The sequence below is a fragment of the Acanthopagrus latus genome, chromosome 10, assembly GCF_904848185.1.
Source record: "Acanthopagrus latus isolate v.2019 chromosome 10, fAcaLat1.1, whole genome shotgun sequence".
Taxonomy (NCBI): Eukaryota; Metazoa; Chordata; class Actinopteri; order Spariformes; family Sparidae; genus Acanthopagrus; species Acanthopagrus latus.
In genome coordinates, this window is record NC_051048.1 from 10,234,262 (window position 1) to 10,255,258 (window position 20,997).

Below are 20,997 nucleotides of genomic sequence, written 5' to 3' on the forward strand. Positions count from 1 at the left end.
ACTGTGCAGCTTGCTTCACAGTGCTCATGACTTGTTAGGTAGAGATTTTCCACAGACTCACCTCACACTCACAGTGACCCTAAAACTGTCTTATCCACACTGAGAAGAGAATTGTGAAATAGCGAACAGTTCCTAAGACCATACAGACATTCTCAGACACACTCAAAGGGCGACTCCTCATGACTTTGACCTTCCCTCAGATGTCACCAACAGGTCAAATTTTAATTTGTCCAACATTGCAGTTTAAATCATGTTTTATTTAAGTGCATTCGTCACACCAAAATGTCTCATATTTACAACAACAACAACAACAAAAAAAACAATATCAGCATAATAACTTACACTGAAAGCTGCATTAAAAGATCATCAAGACAAAATAAGAGAAATAATAGAGTAATACAGTAATAAGAAAACAGTAACAATGTTTATGACAACATGATAAAACAGTGAAACCAGTGTGGATTAACAGTTAAAGGTGCAGTAAGTGAATCCGAAGAAAGGTGTTGATGAGTCTCATTCCCTGGCTGTCAAAAACTGTGATGTTGAGTTGGCAGTGGACCAATCTAATTAGGAACATATTTGACAATATGGTCTTAAATAGATTAACTGGTGACCTGTCCATCCGCTGGCCCGATGTTAGCTTGGATAGACCCTGCAGCGTTCAGTTTGTGATCATATGGTCATGAATTCAAATAAAATCATAGCTGGCCTTCTTTATCAAAGTCACGAAACATAATGTCATCGGGAGGGAGGTGCTAGGGAATGACTTCTGTGAACAAGAATGAACAAAGCGAGACAAACTGATTGATTGATTGGTTGACTGATTGGTTGATTGATTGATTGTATTATCAGCTGACCTAATCACAGTAGAAGTCATAATAAGTCCGAAAGCACTGTGCTAGCACTAGCTATCTATAGAGGACATGAGAGTACACTGACATTAGTTTACAGACTGACAGCCCAATTCTCTTTCTGCCTCCCTCTCTCTCTCCTATATTTTAGGGGTTACAGGGAACAGATCGTACAACCGGAATCAGGTGGTCCACTGCACACTACGCAGCAAAATCATGATTTATATAATAGATCATTTTGATCTAAATACGATGAATATTCATTCAGGAATTTGATTCTATAAGAGCAGACAGTATAATTCAAACAGGTTTCCATAAATACAATTAAAATAAATACATGAAGCCATAAAAGGTAAAACTACACATGATAATGCTTAAGGTCTTGATTGAGTTTCCTTTCTTATATCAAGCAAACAATCAAGAAACGATACCTTCGAATCAGATTTAGATTTTCTCAGGAGTTAGACATAAGGCTGTGGATACCGCACCTTGCCTCTGCATTCACAGGATATCAGTTTAAATACAAAATCAAAATCAAAAGTGCAGTGGGGGGATTTTTAAGCCATGAAAATTATTTCTCCGTTTAATTGTTAGTCCAAGCTGTGGTGTTGGTTGTCATGCACTATGGTGCTATAAAACTAGGGATGCACAATATTATCAGCGCGTTATCTGTATCAGCTGATATTGGCTTTAAAATGAACTAGCTAACATCGGTCAACATACTGATATCCGCCGATGTAATAAACAGATACAATAATAGACTGCTGCTTCCTTGATCAAATGCATGACTTCCACGTCATGTCACCAGTGCGAGGATGACGTGAGCCGCCTCGCTACACGGTCCCCAGTCGGAGGTATTTTTCTGATGTGGCCTCACCTGAGTTGCAAGCAGTCATTTGCAACAATGTTGAGAAGCTCGTTGCCAGTGTCGTTTGGTTGAATTTTACGACAGACATTTTGTAGTCAAGTGTTAGCCCTGTTAGCATGTTGAGCCTCATGGCACAATGGAGGGACGGAATACTAAAAAGGCTGTCCTTCATTCATGAGAGTGCCGAGGATCTCACACTGCAGCTGCAGTTGCAATTGCTTTTGGTGGCATGTTTGGGAAGTGGAAAATCCACAAACATCGGTATCGGTTCTTGGCCAAATGCATTGTAAAATATGGGCAAATTGGATAGGGGCAAAAAGAAACCCAATACCGTGCATCCCTAGATATAATTTATTATCATGGTGCTATTATCTATTCTGAAAGGCAAAAGTTGTTCCAAAAGGGGGTAAGAAACAGTCGACTCTTTTCTGTTTCTATTTACAGGCTTTCGTAGTGTTGCACTCATTTGCTCAAGCAAAAAGTAACCACATGCCTGGTATAAAGTGGCCGTGAATATTGGTTTGTCAGTTTTTGGAAGTACCAAAAATTGTCTGACGCAACCCCACCAAGTCTGATGACGGAGAGGATGGGGGGGTAAAGGGGCTTCAACCGCCGTCCCATGATCTACGATGCACTTCCTTTGAAGCATGTGTGTTTCATATGTCCGTACGATCTTCATCAAGTCATACTATTGTGTTTGGCTGAACTAAAATGGCACATATAACTGTGAATCCTCAGTTGAGTGAGTTGCATTTATTTTCCACATATGGTACCAGTATCAGATTAGTGGAAGAGAAGATTGATATGTATAGTACATTATGTATTTTATTGCATTTTATTTTGCCGTCTCTGGGTTTCTCCAAATAAATGGGAGGGCATTTTCGTTCAAGGTAGATAGTAACTGCACCAGCACACTGTCAATGGAATACTAAACACTAAACACTGACCTATGGAATGTAGCACCACCACAACAGTAGAGAGAGTAATCAGAGTCACATTTCCTCAGCAGATGGGTGAAAAATCGGACCGCACTAATGAAGGCCTTGTTCAGACTGATGGCCCAAATCCATCTTTCTGAATATCCTGATTTTATCCAGATCCATTTCAGGGAAAATTTTGGAGACAATTTGAAATTCGATTAAAATCTGATTTCTATAGATGCGTCTCAGTCTTGAAAACTCTGGCCACTCATGTCATATTTCAAAGCATCTTTTGTGACACTCGCAGCACGATGCACGACAGCGATGTCAGATCCAGAGAGACTGAAGTGCAGCAGAGCAGCATCCAGGTTTCTACTATTCGATCGGTATGGAAGACTACACAGTGAACGTCAGTCTAAGAATAATCACGCTGAAGTAAACATCTGCTCCGCAACCTGGCGGCATGATTGTTTGGAGGACAAGGTGGTGGATTTCAGTTTCTCATGCTTCTGTTGTTGGAAAGCATATGTATGTAGTTACACGAAAAATTCCAGTCCAATCATTTGCAATATAATCGTGCGGACAGTCTGTCTTAAACCTCTGATTTGAGGAATAAAGTCGGATTTTCCTGCAGTCTGTGAATTTAGCATGGGATGCCTTAAGCTGGATTGAGTAACGAAAGTAAGGTAACGGTGTCTAACGGCGACTGAAACCCCCTGCCCCAACAATGTGTGGTGTGAATGTCTGGAGGTTTTACATGTCTGTGTCAAACTCTGTTCAACTTACTCATCCTCCACACAATTACGTTGTGTACAATGGAGGAACATCTTCTATGACCACAGGCTTTTCATAGAAACCCTTTCGCCTTGAGACCGGGTTGGACGAAACATCGCACAAACAATTCAATTCCAAGCATACTCTGGCCTGAATAGGGGAATCGGTGATCCTAGTGTAGCACATTTAATCTATAACACACTATAAACACACACCTCCTGAAATAAAACAGATTATCTCCTTAATGGTTTGTTACATTTGAATATTCATTTACATTGTATCGGATATCGCTGTGGTGGTGGTGTTGTTTCTAGAATCGTTAATGACTCATTTTGTTCCAGGATCATCATTGCAACTGACCAATAATGCCATTGCTTGGCGGGGCATTGTTGGTTTTGATCAGGATCAATGATTGCTCCAGGACTGTTACTTCAAAAAAACTACAGTTGTGGCAATCGGTCTTGGCTGAGTGGGTCAAGCACAGCACTCTCAGTCTGGAGAATGGGGTTTATATACTGCTTGAAACATATTATTATACTATTCAATTTGTACACTAATTTGACTTAGCGTTTCACATTTCTTTTCAGTTTCGTGTTGCTGCTTGGCTAGGTTTAGGCAACTGAAATACTTTGTCTGGTGTAGGTGAAACATGGTTTGGTTTGGATAGACCCTTTCACAACATAAATTGGGAATTTCTAGGAACAACACTAACACAGCGATCTCAGATTGGGATTGCATTCATCCACCAGGTAAATGTCAAGGTATGGCTTGTAGCAGAACAGCAGTAGGTACATGAACTTAGAATCAAAAGCATATTATGATTCTTGCTTGGGTCTTCTTTAATCATTGCTTTTCCTACCGTGATCACTTTGTATATGATATAACATTTAGTTTAGGACAACCTACAGTGCATCTAAAATCTCATTATTTCATTCCTTATGCAAACATTCATTCAACTATATATCTGACTTTTGCTCTGTTCATGTATGACGGACAGTTCTGAAACACTTTATTCTCCTTATTGTCAGTTTCGTCTTCGATCCCTCCCTCTGCCGTATCCCCCTGTTTTCCCATCATCCTCAGCGGCAATAGAAGTCCACCGTGTGATTGGGTGGTGGTGTTCACCGCTTGGCAGCAGTTGGCTCCCCCCTTGTCTTTCGTCAGGAAGTAGAGGAGAGCATTGAGCCATGCGTTGAATGATGCTAAAGGTCTCGTGATCTTATAGCACATGGACACCATGGTCATAGTGTGACAGGGAACTCCTTTGGTGACCTTCAACACAAGGAAGATGGTTCTAGTGACATGAAAAGGGAAGAAACAGAGAGCAAATAAAAGGGTGATGGTGATGATTGTCTTGATAGATTTACGTCTGCGATTGGCATAAGGGGAGTGGGCGCCAAGGAAAATGGAAGTCCCTTCTTGTCTTCCTAATGCCCTCAACGTTCCATTGCTCCCTCTTCTTTTTCGTCCAGATATTGCGGGGCTACTTCTCTCTCTTTTCTCCATCCCTTCGCGTCCTTTGTCTCTCTGAACTCTCCGTGATGACGGCTGAGAGTGTAGAGTCCTAAATATAGTCAGCACAACGTGAGAGTAACACCAAGCTATGATGGAAAAAGGCCCAAAAAAGCCCAGCAAATGGAGTATGATGCCATAGGGCACGTAATCAGGAAACTCCTTATCTATGGCATCGTCCCAGCAGTTCTGATACTTCTCAACGACCCCCTCTGAGTGACCATAGCTGGCATTACAATTCATCAATGACACCTCATGGCTTTGGTCGTCAGTAGTACTTGCATTGCAGCCAAACCCCGCCAATCTCGTCACGTGACCAGTCTGAGCAAACCGGAAGATGGGGCAGGTCAAGGCAAACACCACAATCCAAACCACGACGCAGGTGCACTTGACAGCCTTCTTGGTCTCCAGTGTGATGACTTTCATCGGGTGGCAGATACCGAGGTATCTGTGGACAGAGATGCAAGTAAGGAAGAAGATGGAGCAGTAGAGGTTGAAGTAGAAGAGGAAACGGACCAGGCGGCACATGAAGTCACCGAACACCCAGCGGTCACGCATGATGTAACTAGCCACAAGGAACGGCAGCGACAGGCCGTACATGAAGTCCGTCGACGCCAGGTTGACCATGTAGATCAGCGAAGCATTCCAGCGCTTGGTCTGGCGGAATGAGCGGTAGAGGATGATCGAGTTAAGGGAAATGCTGAAGATGAACGTGAAAGAGTAACAGATGGGAAGGAAGATGTACTTGTAGGACTCATCTATGCTGCAAGACGGAGACGGAGGGGTCGTGGAAGGAGATGGTAACAAGGAGTCTAGGGAGTCTTGGAGTACCGAGACACTGATGTTAGGAGGTACACCACCTCTTGATGACATTGTGAGACGAATATATTTTTAGGTGAGGAAGAGGACGAAAAAGGCTGTGGCTTGTACGTTTGAGATTCCGTCAGGCTTCCTCTCAGTCATCCTTGTTCTGGTAGTGTCTAATGGTCATGTTGTACGATCCTAATCCTGTACAGTAGATTTCCAGATGGTGCCAGATGTTCACCTGGAGATAAAGAGATAAAGAGACAAAGAAATGAATCATCCATCTGTTGTTATTTAGGATCATACTATTCATCAATTCAATCAATAGTATTTTAGTGACACATTGCACTAAATAGTAACAAGTGGTTGCTTTCAGTTGGTTTCGATGAATCTGCATACAGCTGGTTTAAATCTAATCTTTCTTTTTTTTGTAACAAATATTTATAAGTTTAAGTAAGTCCATACATTGTTCCGTTTAGAGTTGCTTTTAAGATTTTATTGATCACCTATTAAAGATAGGTTCCACATACCAAATCAAATTCCTCCTATGATGAACTGCAGAACATATTGAGTTAAAGACGATCATTCCTCCAAGGAACGTCAGAGTTCTATCTGCTGATATTTGATAATATTTTTGATTGTGCTGTACTTTGTGCTCAGGTGCCATTTTGGATATAAAGTTCACTGTTAAAATGTCACATATCCTGCCTCTGTTACACCGTTGGACGTGTTTTATCACCGCGTTGCAAGGGTCACTTAAAAAAAAAACATATGCGTATGTTGGCTGATTTATCGATATCAGAATTCTTTTCACTCTAACATCGATATCGGCATCTGTCCCAAAAATCGAACATTGGCTGGGCTTTAATAGCATTGGTTGGTCATCATCTAAATAAAGTTACTTCCAAGCTACTCAGCTAATGTTAGAATGCATTAGAATAAAACAATGCCAAACTAAGATAGTGAACACGGCAAATACTACGGACTGCAATTATTTTCTAGGCTCGCATTGAGGTGGAGGAGTGGAAAGAGGCAGTGCTCCCAATAACCCCACCTCCCCCTCCCCTTTCAGTGTTGACTAGGGCCTTTGCACAATCTGTTTGACCTCCTGCTGTATGCTGCTGATTCTTAGTGCTTGTTTGCCTTCCTGTGTACAAGGGTATGCTGCTGATTCAGTTCTTCTCACCCCATTAACTCTGCAATAAGTAACCACACTTCCCCTGGGTGTCTTCGTGCACCCCTCCGCGCTGTACACCGGTCCTGCCCCCACTCTACTGACTATATTCACAATAACTTGTCACTGCCGTCTTCACAAATCTAAAAATAGAACGAAACTTGCATGTCGCGCATACAGCATCATTAGAATCAACACCTCAGCTCTCGGTTAAAAGCCTCACCATCAGCCGTACCCCTGCATATAAGGATTAGCACACAGGCCAGTTACACTATGTGTATTTGTGTAAGAGACCCGACTGCAGGTTATACCACCACTTAACTATAGAGTTCAAGTAAATAGGGGTAATGCGTCAACCAGCAGCATGACATTTTAACAGTACAACACAAATAAGATAAAAAAGGTCAACATCCTGACCTAAATATGTTCTTATGCTCTGTGCGCCGAGGTTCTGTGTCAGAACTAAAAGCAAGAACATTTTTGGAGCGGCTTCCTGGTGTGTAAGTGATTTCCCTGTTAATGGTTAATAAGATAACTTCCTATTAATAAAGTAAACCATTAAGACAGTCATTAGCATCAGGTATTGTTAACCTTTTAATGACCGGTGTTATTTGAAAGTTCAGCGCCTTAACAAAAAAAAAAAAAATTGTGACTATATTTGATGCGTAATACACATTTTAAGTTTGGCGAAAATCAACCAGCGGAGTCTGAAAAGTAGCTTGATTTTTGGTTACCAGTCTGCTGAACGCACCTCAAAGATATAGCCAATGGCCAAGTGCGTGAGAGGAAATAACTTCCCATACCGCCAGGTAGCGGTTGTCTGTCTTTGTTGGCCAAAAAGTAATAACAAGAAGCCTCGGGACCGCGGATCAGGAATGTATAATAGACCTGGATACGGATACGGTACCCAGCCTTGCTTCCAGTTTTACCCTTGCAGCCAAAGATTTAAGGGCAGCATTTTACCCATAGACCACCATTACTGAGTTGACAGGAAAACTTAAAATGCAAATGCGGTCAATTATGACTCTTTCTATTATGATTTTTTGATCAGTCTTTGTTTTATATTCTTAAAACTGTTCCGTGACCCAGAAATCCGACCGCATCCCAATTTAAGTCTATGGGCTGAGCAGGAACAGGAAATACTGGTGGGAGAAACTCTACTGGGTCTATTCAGTGGGCCACACAACCAGGAAGTGAAGCCGGACAGCTTGAAAACTTTTTTTTTTTTTGCCACATGTGCCACGCGAGTGGTTCACACTGGTCTGAATGGGCGGGATCTTTGGTGCACTCTCTAGTTGAATTTCAAAATCATTTCCAGAGTCTGTTGAGAGATTTTTGTACTTTAGAGAAATTAATGGGAGCCAGACGAGGTTTTGTTGTTAGCTCATTAACTACTAGCCATGGGCGATGGAGAACATAGAGTTTAGATTACGGCATGAATATATCTGAATCAATCAAATGTTTAGCTGTGGAAACAACCCTTAATTTTGGGCTGACTTAACACAAATTACCTATGCTATTAATCTTTCCTTTCACCTCACTGCTTTGCTGTCACAGTGATATCTTTCAAGCGTGAAGTTTAGAAGATTACATGTCCGATTCCATCTGTAGGCCACATGCATTAGCTCCCCTCAGGAGAAATCTGTCTGGGAAACTGGGTTTCACGCATGCATATCGTTTAAGAAAACACGCATTTGCACAGTGCAAACTGCAAAAGTTTTCGAGGGCGCGAGCGCACAGCAGATGACGAAAATGAAGGCAGGCGCGATGTTTACTGTGATGGATAATACAACTCACTAATGTGTTTTGATACCAAACAGAGACAAACAGCAGTCTGGAATGGGGGAAACACACTTACAGCAAATCACATTGACTTTACATCATAAAATGTCAGCGTGTACATACATGATTTGTGGTTACCTGCAAACACACCCTCCCCCCAAGACTTTTTTTTTTTAATGTAAGAATTTTTACATATAGATCATACTTGTTCTTGAACAACAGCCTCTCTACCGCAAAACAGGTGCACTAGTTGTGATCAAAAGCCCAAGTCAGCAACACATTCGATGGAACATTCTTGGTAAGATAAAATCTTTAATTCAAGTTCAAGACATTTCCATGACTTTTAGGGCCTGGGATTTGTGAAACTGAACTGAAGAGTTTTGAAGGACATACAGACACCCAGTTTTGACAAATCAAATGTCACAATTACCATTTTCTTAAATATCCTATAATTAGAAAAAGGCAAATTCTTTTCTGGACCGGATTGAGGCCAAATTAAATGAAAACGGTTGTTCTCCGGGAGCAGCTAGTATCTGATATAACCAAGGATACACAGTCAAACAACCCATGTATCACCTGCCTCTGAATTCATATGCAGTCTCATTAAGAAATCTTCCAGGGGCGAGATTCGAATGCAATGTACTGTTTAAAAATAAAAAAAGTTTATGGCCTGGGCAAACATTTTGGACTACTGAAATAACCACTGTCGAGTCTCGAGAGGTGCATTAGGAGTTTAGTGTTTGTGTAGAGAGCTGCATCACACTCATAAATACCTGCATCACCGCAATCTGATGTTAGACAAAGAGCTTACCTGCGCCGGCAAGGACTTTTACTCCATATGGCTTCTGTTCTTTTGCCCATCAGAATAACCAAAAGAAAACACACAAAAACACATCCAAAAAGGCTTCAGCTGCTGTCCAGCTATATGCCAGCAGCCTGAAAATATGGCTTATTTAAAAAAAAAAAAAAAAAAAAAGCCCAGCAAACATCAGCCGTAAAAAGTGATCAGCGTGGGAGACGCTTGGGTGACCGCTGACCTTGATAGTTCGAACCACTTCAGCTTTCACCTTTTCTCTATCGCTTCTCTGAACAGTCTGACCAGTTTCTATGGTAATTCAGTCCCTCCCTCTGTCCGTCATTGTGTGTCATCCAATTCTTCTTCCCTGCTTCACCTTTGTGTGTGTGTGTGTGTGTGTGTGTGTGTGTGTGAGATAGAGAGAGAGAGGCTTTCTCTTTTCACCTGCTGAGCTGAGCTGTATGGTTTGCAATGGAGGCTGGTCATTCTGAGAACACAGACACATGAAAAGCTCCCACCAACGCACAATGTTCATTTGTGTACCTATTAAATAACTTCCTTTGCTTGATTCATTACATTAACATTGAGCCCCAGTTAGACACCAAGTAATGATAATCATAGTAATAATGAGAAGAATAAGAATAAGAAAATCAATTCTAGCTCTAGAAAACTACCAAGGGGTCTTTTAATGTGCTATTTGTAAGAAAAGTTCATTTCTGAGTCACATTCCCATCTCGTCAAATACTGAGGAGTTAGCCTCTTATGGTGTCACTGAATGCTTGGCTTTGTCACTCTTCAAGTGTCCCCCATAAATGTTGAATGGGGTTGAGGTCAGATGGCTGTGGAGGAAAGTCCATGACAGTCGGGTCTCTGTGGTCCTCGAGTAACTCTGTCAAAGCTTTGAGGTGTGTCCACGCGTTCAAAAGCGTCAAGAAGGAAATCGTCTGATTGGTCCGACCAGCAGTGCACGGTCCTGCAGGCGGGGCTTCGTGTTTCAGCCTAGGGAAGATTTGTGTTTACATGCTAACACTGAAGTTAGCATTGCACCTTGCTTCCCCTTGGATAAAACTATAGGATCACTGGATTGGATTTTGGAGTATCACTGAAAATAATCCCAGTGACAAACCCCAGTTTATGACACTCAGATGAACACCACTTGTGTGATTATCAAAGCAGAAATAACTCCCTAACTAATGTCAGGCTATAAACAGACTACACTGCAGTCGCATGACTTAAACGTTGGCACCGCTATGCTTTTTACTGCACAATTACTATGCAGATTTTCATATCTACACATTTTATGATAGCATTAGAATAGTTTACAACTTAAGTCAACCGGTAAAGACGGATTCATGAGTAGATAAGTCTCTGCGAACAAAACATGTAAATATCCTAGGCCTGTGGTAACCACACATATTTAGACATTTACCTGAAAACCAATTCAATAGCTGAGACTTTGAGATGAGCGAACTGGATGTGCGCACCGATCTCCAAGTTTCATTGACTCTCTGAATCCCACCCCTGCTCCACTGTATACATTGTATACTACCCCAACCCACAGAGACACATATACAAACACACCGACACCATATAAACACCACAGACAACTAACATCAGCTTGTTCTACTGTTTAATTTCCCTTTATGTATTGCTTTTGTGTTTGTCCTGGTTTCTGTTTGAATCTCCCCTTACGTAACCAAACAAAACAAACACTTTGGGTTGAGATATTATGATCACCAACAAAAACACGTGCATGAACTGTTTTCTGGGAAGATCATAGACCTTAACTACAACTGAAACAAAGTACAAAACAAAGACAGATTGCTCAATTGATAGAATTAGCAAATTTCATTGTTTACAGCCATGATCTTCTTTGCCTGTGTTGGTTCACTGGCGTTACTGCGACTACCCGCCAATCAGTGGAGAACTGTGAAACCATCAGCAGGCCTATTCATAACAGATAGTGCTACTGTAAAAAGAGTTTTAACTTACATCTGGGATTAAAGTCAGAATTCTGAATTCTAAAGTCTGACAAAATATTGCTCTATAGCATACCAGTGGTCAAAAAGTCTGCATAGTCCTTTAAGGCAGAGAGGCTGAAATGAAACTGACTTTCATCAACACTGGACAAATCCTTTCCGTGAACACTCATGTGATGTGTATTAGTGTCTAGAACAATCTACTGATTTTAATGGTCTGTTTTGCCTTAGCATTAGGACTGGATTATCAAAATAATATCATGATATTTTTTAGGCTGCATCCCAATACACGATATGCATCTCGATATTTTGAAATGTCCCCAAAAGCATCCCCATCAATGCTTGGATTAAGCATCAAATCGCAACATTTTTGACCAAATACCTCAAATACTGCAACAATATTGTAGAGATGACTATTGGTACTTTCACAAAACATTGACACAAAAAGATTTATGATAAAATATCACCAGTAAAGTGGATATAATATCTAAGCGGGTAAAGACAGGTGTTAGAACAAGTAGAACAGTCCGGTAAGTTCAGATAATTGCATCACCGTATTGTAATGCAACACTGACGTCGTATCACTTTATAACAATATTCAATTTCTCAGACACTTTTCAGTCCTGTTGCACGATAACGATATATATAATATATATATATATTGCACAGCCATACTTAATATAAACTAGAACCAGTGGCAACATTTTAGTCTAACTCTGTAAAAAAATGTACTGTATCTTCTCAACCATCAAGACATCTACAGTTAACCACAGATCGGTGTGAGTGAAGATATTCAAACACATTATTTGAGCTGAGTAAGTCATATAAGTATTTAAATAATGTAGTTCAGTATTTGTGTTTCCATGCTTTCTTTATTAGTTATTGCAGAGCTGTTCTGTCCTCATAAATTTCATTATCCAGATTTCCACACTCCACACTTCTTGTTCTCGTGCATGATGCGAGTCATCAGCGCTGGCTGAGGAACCCGCAGCAACAAATCCTGGCAGCTAAATTTGAGTGACGAGATGGAAAACATCTTCTTTCACTCGACCAGATTGAATGGTTCTGTAAACAAAAAAACCCATCTCCTCGCCTCATTAAGATTGGCTGAAATATTTTTCTTTTCTTAAAAAACAGTGAGGCCAATTCTGTCTTTCCAAATCAATCTGGGATATCAAGGCTTCCACAGACGTGGATTGCGATAAACTAGCTGTATGGAGCCATTCTAGGTTAATATCAGTTGTGTAAGCAAGCCTCCAGTTGTGTAACAGAAGGCTGCAATGCTGTTGTGCTGTGAAGCTCCAAAAATGTTTTGTCGACTATGAAACTTTGCCAAAGTTTCCATTAGCATGGGAGTGAGTAGATAATGACTTGAATTTTCAGTTTTGGCTGACATTTTCCTTCACGAACCACTCAAATAGCAACTGAACTGCTGAAGCTTTGAGATGCTAATCTGATGTATAAAAAGAAAATTAAATACAAAACAGTCTGCAACTGTACAATTTTGACTTGGACTTGATGTGCAAAATGTATTCGACCAAATTCTTTACTTTTTTGCATCTGACTTTAGGCTTTTAGGATGGAGTGTATTGGTGGAAATCCTTGTTTCCAGTCTTGGCGCTGAGCTGATTCTAGCGTGACCCACACCCTTATTTGCTGTGGACAAGGTGGAGATGTATAGATCCTCTGATCTGATGAAGGGTAAGAAGGCAAAAGTGCACATTTCCCAAAAGATATTCCATTGGAGCCACCATCCACTGATCACTGTGTCCAGATCATTTGCGTTGCAGTGGGTACCATCAACTCTGACACTTGGGACCGTGCCTGCGTGACAACGCTGGTTCTGTTGTATGCCAGTTTAAAACAGCTGCTGGTGGACACAGGGAGACAGTTTCCCATATAAATATACAACACGGACAGCGGCATTAAAAACATACTGTACTTAAAGTCCAAGTACTGGAGGGACACTCCTCACAGTGATTGGCTGTTCAGACCAACAGTGGGAGGGACTGACTGAGATGTTTGTGGAGGACCGTCTGACTCACAAAAATGTTCAAAGGCCGTGGCACTTCAAATATTCGTGTGATAGGATCCCACCCCCCGAAACACGACCTGTGAAGCTCAGACGGTGAGTCAGCAACGGCAGATTCACAGTGACGTCAGATCCTGCACCTCCAGCAGCATGGCATCCTGCTCCGTCCTCAGCTGGTCTCGAACCTGGAGGCGACCCACTAGCTCCGTGCTCAGGTCTGACGTGGACAGATGAAAAATGAAGTTCAAAAGTTCAGTTTCACATATTTTGACAATCTAATTAGGATCGCAGTTAAGAGTGTTGAATAATACCTTGTATGGTCTTGCTTAGAGAAGTGGAAAGAGCATTTAGGTCCTTAATACTGAAGTTCTGTAAATCACTGCGCTCCAGATGTCTTCTCTGCACGACAGGATCGCTACAAGCTGCAGTCTGAGAGAGGTGGAGAGGAGAGATGTGATGAACTATATTCTGGAGTAAAAGACACTGTGGTAGGATTACACAGTTGACCCTCACCAGAGTTTTGTGGTCTGTTCTCAGTCTGTCTCGTAGGTTCCTCAAAGTGTTCCTGAAGCCTCTGGATTTTGGTTTCTCCGGCTTGGCAGGAGGCTGAGGATTCTTATGGACCTGCACAGTCCCTCTCTTCATCAGCAGCGATGGAGAACAGTGTGGAAGAGCATGGACAAGACATACTGTACATTATAATAACAAGACAAGGGTGTGGCACCGGAGATATTTCTCATACTCGTCTTAACTTCCTTTTAGAGTTAACCCGGCTTGTGTTGGGGGCACTTACTCGTGTGCTGCTGCTTTCCTTCTTGCCGATCTCTCCCTTTTTCTTCTTCTCCTCCTCGTCCTCCTCTTCCTCACTTTCACTGTTGTTGATGAAGCAGAGCTGAAGATTCATCTGCGTCTGCAGGCTAGAAGATACACGACATACTTCAGAAGAAGGCATCAGCTCTCCAAAACAACACAGCTAGCTTACCAAAACCCTGCAGCTGCACTTACAGACACATGTCCTGACGTTAAAGGGCAACACAACATTATGCTGTTTTACTTTTGTTTATACGTGGCGGACCCTGCCACCTGTCTAGCGTCAGACTGTTTTCTGGGAACTGAGAGCAGCTTGTTAATTCACTTATGGGGATTCAAATTATTTCCGAGTTTACACTACTTTTAAAGAAGAATATGAAAATGCAAATGATAGTTTCCAGGGCATAAACCAATGATGTGCTGATCCAGACAAAATAACAACAACTAATCACATGAGAGCGGCTCATCTATAGAAATTTGAAAAATCCCTCAAAATACAAGTGTAGGGAGGTGGAGATAGTCTGTTAAATCATCAATATTACATGTTTATTATTGACACAATATTAATATTTCATGTTTTAATAGCATGGTTATTGTGAATATCACAATATAGCGACACCCCTACTGGAGGCCTGTACACAATGTGATGAATAAAGTCCTGTACGTGTTTGGTCCCAGCTGCTGTTTTGCCTCTGACAAAGAAATAAGTTGTGATTGTAGTGAAGTGGCGGCTTTAGGCCGAGACGTGACTTAATTGTAGTGATGGCTGCATGAAAGCGTTATTAGATTTGAACACATCACAGTGACACCTGGTAGCTCTCTAAACTTATAGCTGGTCTTCAAGACTGGAGCCGAAGCACAGCCACACCTGGCTGATTTAACCCTCTTGAGTCTGTCTGTTCATTGGTGAACATGTTTTATTACGAGTAAATTAACTTTATTAATACGATATCATGTAGAGACAAGCCGAGACAACATGCTGACAGTGCTGTTTTGAGGTTTTCACCACCTGACTAATTTGTGTCTGTACAATAACGAAATGTTTTAGAAATACATTCTTAAAACAAGCGTACATAGACTTTAAAAGAAAAAGCTAATATCACTTAACATGTACACAGACTTTATTAACGGAGTTATTTCCAACTGTATTTCTAATGACAGTATTGCGTTACCCTTCAGCAAGTCACGTTTTACCCACCCGCTATACTCAAACCAGGCTGTGCTTGAACTCAAACACAGCTGATACAACATGCTGCAGATCTTGAGATTTCACTTAAGTAAAAGTGAAGTAAATTTCAAATGTTACTGAGCTCACACTAGGCCATCCGTACCATGCAAAATCACATTTGACCCCCAAAGTCCAGTTTGATTGACTAGTGTGAGCGCTCTGTACCATGCTCAAGCACAACACGCCGCCTTGGCCCTCGCACGGTTGCTGATGCTCATGCATGGGCGCGTAAAACCTGGACATAAAATATAATCATCATCGTGTACAACGCTGCCTTGCATAATCAAAGAATTCCAGGAATGTGAGAGGACCAAAACCACACAAAATACGCCATGAAGAAGTCAGTCAAGTCATGTTCTCTGTGTTATTGCTCCGTTGTGCTGCGACCGTGCTACGTCATGACGTAAACCGTGCTCAGGCCTGGTAGAGGACGGAGCAATCTGAGTTCAGGCCGGTTGGGGGGACTGGGGAGGAGGAACAATCATGCTTTGGCACAGCACGGAGTAAGTGGGCCAAGTGTGAGTGAGCCCTAAGGGAGACTAATAACAAGCAAATTTCCCCTTTCAGAATACTTTTTCCGTCATTGTGCTTATCCTTTGCAGGGTATCGGGAACTGGAGGAGAATTATTCTGGAATGGTCTCTCCTGTCTACGCCTATACCCGTGTACATGCATTAAGCAATGGGAATTAGGGCAAACTGAGCAGCATGTTGACATTCTCATTCAAGTCTTTTTATTATTTTCTTCATCACCCTTTTCTCCCTTTTTTTCCAAAGAGCACCAGACACAATTTTTGCATACACTGTGTAAAACAACCAGTCATTCTCTCTCTTTAGACTGTGATATGGTATGACCAAACCCTACAATTTGTGTTTGGCCAAGAGATGATACACACCAAATCCAAATGTCATCACACATGACACCATGCTCATGAGTCAAAGCGGTCTCTAAAGAAGTGACGGCTGTGTGTGTGTGTGTGTGTGTGTGTGTGTGTGTGTGTGCGTGTGGTTGAGCATACCGGGAGGTGAGTGCCAGCACGTGGCTGTTGCAGGCGTCGTCTCCATCCTCCCAGCTCTCCGCTCTCCTCCCTCTCTCCTCTGCCCAGCTCACTGGAGCTTTGCACTGGTCCAGAAAAAGTCCACTCTGAAAATCAAACCACCTGTGTTATGCGGTTTATACACACACACACAGCAGACTGGGACAGTGATACAAATATATTTCATAGATGTGATTGCTACCTGCTCCTCTAACTTCTTCAAAATGAGTTTATCCAGAGTTACTATATCAGAAGCTGTATGTGTGAATGCGAATGTCTGCATTATTTGCCCCGGACTTTACCCTGCCAGCTCCCTAGACCAGTCCGTGTGAGCCACATGTGTGAACAGAGCAGACAGTTGCCCAGAGTGAATTCTAAGCGAGCGAGAGGGTGTGTTGAGGACATGTAATCTTCAATGTTAGTGCTGGTTTATCAGCTGTGACAGTTACTCAAACAAAGATGGCAAGACATGCAAACATGGCGTTTAAAAAAAAATCCTCCCTCTAATGTATCTCTCGCTCTTTCATATGGCCTGTTCGCACTGCCACTGGACGCAGACGCTGCAGGTATTATTATATTACTTTTCACTCTTCCTTAGATATTCCTGGTGTGTCCAAATACACGTAGTATTGATAAATGCAAAAACAGTGATCATTTTGGAGAAGTCTGTGAACCCTACCCAGCCACCGCCCTGTACCCAAACCATACAGAGTATTTTCTACATGTGTGAGCACGTCTGACACGGACAATCTCCTGTTGTGTGCTGCATGTGTGAACAAGCAAATGTGGACAACATTCTGACCTGATTCTCTGGATATTGTCTGGAGTTCATATGTAAAAGGGGCTTTGATTAGCTGAGATTTATAGTGAGAAGACTGACATCTTTTTTTTTTAGGCCTTTATGGCTTTATTAACAGGGCAGGTCACAGGAAATGTCAAGCATATTCCTCTGCTCTCCTTACCCTGCTGTTCTCAACACGGCTGAATCCCTATCCCTCCCTCATAATAAAGACATAGGGCTCTATCTTATGTGTCATTGCTAGTTCGCTGTTGTCATTTTCATGATGTATTTCTCCCTCTCATCCCACTCGACATTGATCAGGATGATACTTTTCATGACTGAGGGCTGCACACACACAGAGGGCTGCAGCAGTGCTCCTCCTCCTCCTCAGTTAAATATCAGTGTATTTTTTCAAATGTCAAGCAGAGTTGTTGATGGGACAGATGATTGCGAAACAGCGGCAGAGGGTCTGCTAGCAGAGGATCACATCCCTTTCCGTCAATGTAGACGAGTACCATTGTTTAATATGTGCCTGTGCTGGCGTACCTGGCTCTTACATGACGAGACAACACTTGGATTGGTTTAAATTATGTTCCAACCAAAACACACTTATTCAGAATCTAAATTCCACTTCTTAGCACCATGCGCCACACTTGGCATCCAGGTTAACTGTAGTTTAACAGGCAAAATGCACTTGGACATGCCCTAGCCACACTAGCGCACTAGCCATTAGATCGAGAGCCATAGACATTCTACATAGAGCACATAGTCGCATATGGCTATTTCTTTAAGCGTGTAGTAGTACATCCTATTATTAAAAAACCCAATCCTGATGCAGTCTCATAAAATTATTTCAGTTTTTCTGACAAAAGTTGAATCTTCTTCTCCTGCTCCCATCCCCTGTGGAGTACCCCAAGGCTCCATCTCAGGACCCAAGTTATTCGCCTTACACATGCTTCCACTAGGTCTATCTTTCAAAAGATACGATATCTCCTCTTGGTAATACAGTCCTCACAGAAGAAACTGAGTGTTCCCAGCCCGAGACTTCACATAATACTCCCCTTTCCCAGACTATGAACTCACCTTTGCCTTCTTCTCTTTTTTCTCCTCTTCTTGCTTCTCAAGTTCAGCAATGCGCAGGCTCAGCGCCTCCCAGTGCATGATGGGAAGGCCCAGATTGTCCTCGCCGTAACGTTCCTGCCACACGAGCGCTGCGCTCTCGGAGCCTTCGTCCTCCTCCTCTTCATGGTCGGAGTCGTCGTCGCTCCTCGCGTTGTCTTCCGCTTCGTTACTCTCTTTCTCCTCCCGCTGCTCCCTCTGTCTCTCCTTCTCTCCCTCCATCTCTGCAGGGGTGGCAGCAGCAGGATAAAGGTTTCGGTCTTACATGTCTGTATATTTGAATACATTTCTAAATTGACCTGCTAAATTTTGGGTGCACTTGTGTAACTGATGAAAATGTGGCACTGGTGCCCTTATCCAGGTGCTCAAAAGTCTCTGAACAATCTGGTGATACATTCAGAGCAGCAGCAAGGGTCGTCAAACAAACCTTCTTGGTTCCTCTAATACATTTTTATTTTCTCCAAAGAACCAATGTCTGTGTCTCGACTGCAGTTGTAAAGCACAAGAAGGCACAAATTAGGCCTAGGGATTATTTCCAAACGGCATGTTGATCTTCATCAAATCAAAGATATGATGAAGGTTTAAACAAAAACCTCAGAACTCTTTAAGTACTTACCTAGAGGTGTTTATAACACAGAGAGCCGATCGTGCTGTCAGATTATTAATGTGCTCATGTTGACCACACAGTTTTATACATTATTCAATCGAAATAAAGTTCTTGTGCGTCTGCTTGTGTTTTAAACAATGTTGGGAAAAAAATTTGAGAGCATTTTGTGAAATTGATACCACTTATTAGAAAAGGTAGGGTTACCAGCACTCAAACAAAACTTATATTATGTTGCACTAGAAGCTAAGCTATTATATGTAGTACCTATGTACTGTGTGTAACATACCCAGAAACCACTGCATTAAAAACAATGTTTGATTCAATAAAATTCAATTAAACCTAAATAATATGGTTGTGAATGGCGAACAATAGTAAGTGTCTTGTATTACATGTCATAGCTTTCCTGGGAAAATGTGATCACATCATGATACGAACACACACACACACACACACACACACACACACACACACACATATACCGGGGGGGCTGTAAAGTCTACACTATTTGAAAACTCTGTGAATGTGTGTGGCCTTGACTGTCTGACCGCAGAGACGACAAAGTTTCACCCCAAACTGTCTTTAGTGGACAGAAAGTGTGATACTTACCAGCTCTTTTGCTCTCGTCGTCACAGAAACAGCAGTGAGACTTGCCACATACTTATCTCGGCTCCTTCCTCAGCTCCTCCTGGTTATCTTCCCCTTCGTCCTCCTCTGTTTTCCCATCAGGAGGTTCACTCCCAGTATTCTTGCTCAGCCAGCTCCAAAGAAAGCGCAAAAACGCATCCGCGGGAGCCCGTTCAAGTCTCCCTCGCCTCCGTCCACATTCTTACTTACAACCGGGCCCTTTCTCCTGTTTTTATCCTTTCGGCCGTTCTCCTGCCCATGTGTCCACTCGCTCACTTTTGGGTCCAAACACGCAGACAAAAGACGAAAAACTTGAGGAATTTCTCGCACAGGAACAAGTTGGCAAGTGAAAACGTCGCCTCGGTAAACTTCCGGCCCGGCGTCTTCAAAATAAAACGCCCTCGCGCGGCTAGCTAACGGAAACTCAATGCAGAATGCTAGCTAGCTGTTTGCTAATTTTGCTAGCCATTTCTTGAACCTCGAGCGATTATTATTATTATTTTAACATTTTTTTTGTTTTATTTAGTCGTGCTTTTGGGCTGGAAGACCATATCCTACATGTACATGTGTTAAATAATCTACACAGGCTATTCCGGTTAAGACTGGTTGCCTATTTTCTATTTGGAAAAAAGGGGGGGAAAAAAGAAGTGATGATTTCTTTTATTGCTCACGTGGAAATGATGGTGTAGTCTGCTAAACCACAGAGAGCACGACTCGGTTTGACCCAGCAGCTCTCTCGGCGTGCTTCCGGCCACACCACGTCTCAGCTGTGCGGAGTTGACGCAGTGGAGGTGGAGGGGGTGGAAGAGGTGGAGGTGGAGGTGTCTTATTTCAGCCGCTTTCTTGTCTTTTCAGGCCAGATTCAAACGTGGTGTGGCAGGAGCGAACGGTCGGTGGGCCGGTGGACAGGCAGCGATGACACACAGAACCTGAAACATTGCATTGTCTGTCACTGGGATCACTGAGGCTCGTCTGTTTCTGCGTTTTCTGCTCTTTTCAGTGACTTAGAGTTAGACTTGAAATATTCATGGAAAATAGGAGTGCCACCAAAATCCAGTAAAAACCGTAGTGCTAGTGTTAGAAGACACTGTGGCATTCATTTTGAGTCAATGGGTTCAAATGACCTGGAAGCAATTTTTTTTATTTTTATTTTTATTTTTTAAAAAGTGTCCCTACGTAAGTTTATGTTCCATAGTAGATTTGTTTTCTTACATTTGAGGTGTATGTGCAGCCATTGTTTTTGACCGGAATTTTTTATGTTTATGTTTTTTCCTGTTATTGATAAAAAAAAAAAAATGTTT

At 42.1% G+C, this 20,997-nt stretch overlaps 2 protein-coding genes across 3 annotated transcripts; both read right to left on the minus strand.

The window, feature by feature from the left end:
- Window positions 1-201: 201 nt before the first annotated feature.
- On the minus strand, window positions 202-10,958 carry LOC119027460 (P2Y purinoceptor 3-like). Its single transcript, XM_037112668.1, has 2 exons — window positions 9,497-10,958; window positions 202-5,970 (listed from the first exon to the last, which is right to left on the minus strand). The coding sequence occupies exon 2, from the start codon at window positions 5,796-5,798 to the stop codon at window positions 4,362-4,364; it is 1,437 nt and encodes a 478-aa protein (XP_036968563.1). The 5' UTR covers window positions 5,799-5,970; window positions 9,497-10,958; the 3' UTR covers window positions 202-4,361.
- A 136-nt stretch (window positions 10,959-11,094) lies between these two features.
- Window positions 11,095-20,653, minus strand: si:dkey-6n21.12 (schwannomin-interacting protein 1). 2 transcript variants are annotated; one of them, XR_005077383.1, is made up of 8 exons: window positions 19,679-20,651; window positions 18,430-18,689; window positions 16,548-16,672; window positions 14,286-14,409; window positions 14,006-14,131; window positions 13,804-13,921; window positions 13,506-13,709; window positions 11,095-13,330 (listed from the first exon to the last, which is right to left on the minus strand). XR_005077383.1 is itself a non-coding variant. In XM_037112670.1 (8 exons), the coding sequence occupies exons 2-7, from the start codon at window positions 18,685-18,687 to the stop codon at window positions 13,609-13,611; spliced, it is 852 nt and encodes a 283-aa protein (XP_036968565.1). In that variant the 5' UTR covers window positions 18,688-18,689; window positions 19,679-20,653; the 3' UTR covers window positions 11,095-13,330; window positions 13,573-13,608. The 2 variants fall into 2 exon arrangements, 1 of the variants encoding a protein (XP_036968565.1); XM_037112670.1 differs by having other exon boundaries at window positions 13,573-13,709; window positions 19,679-20,653.
- Between the last annotated feature and the right edge of the window lie 344 nt (window positions 20,654-20,997).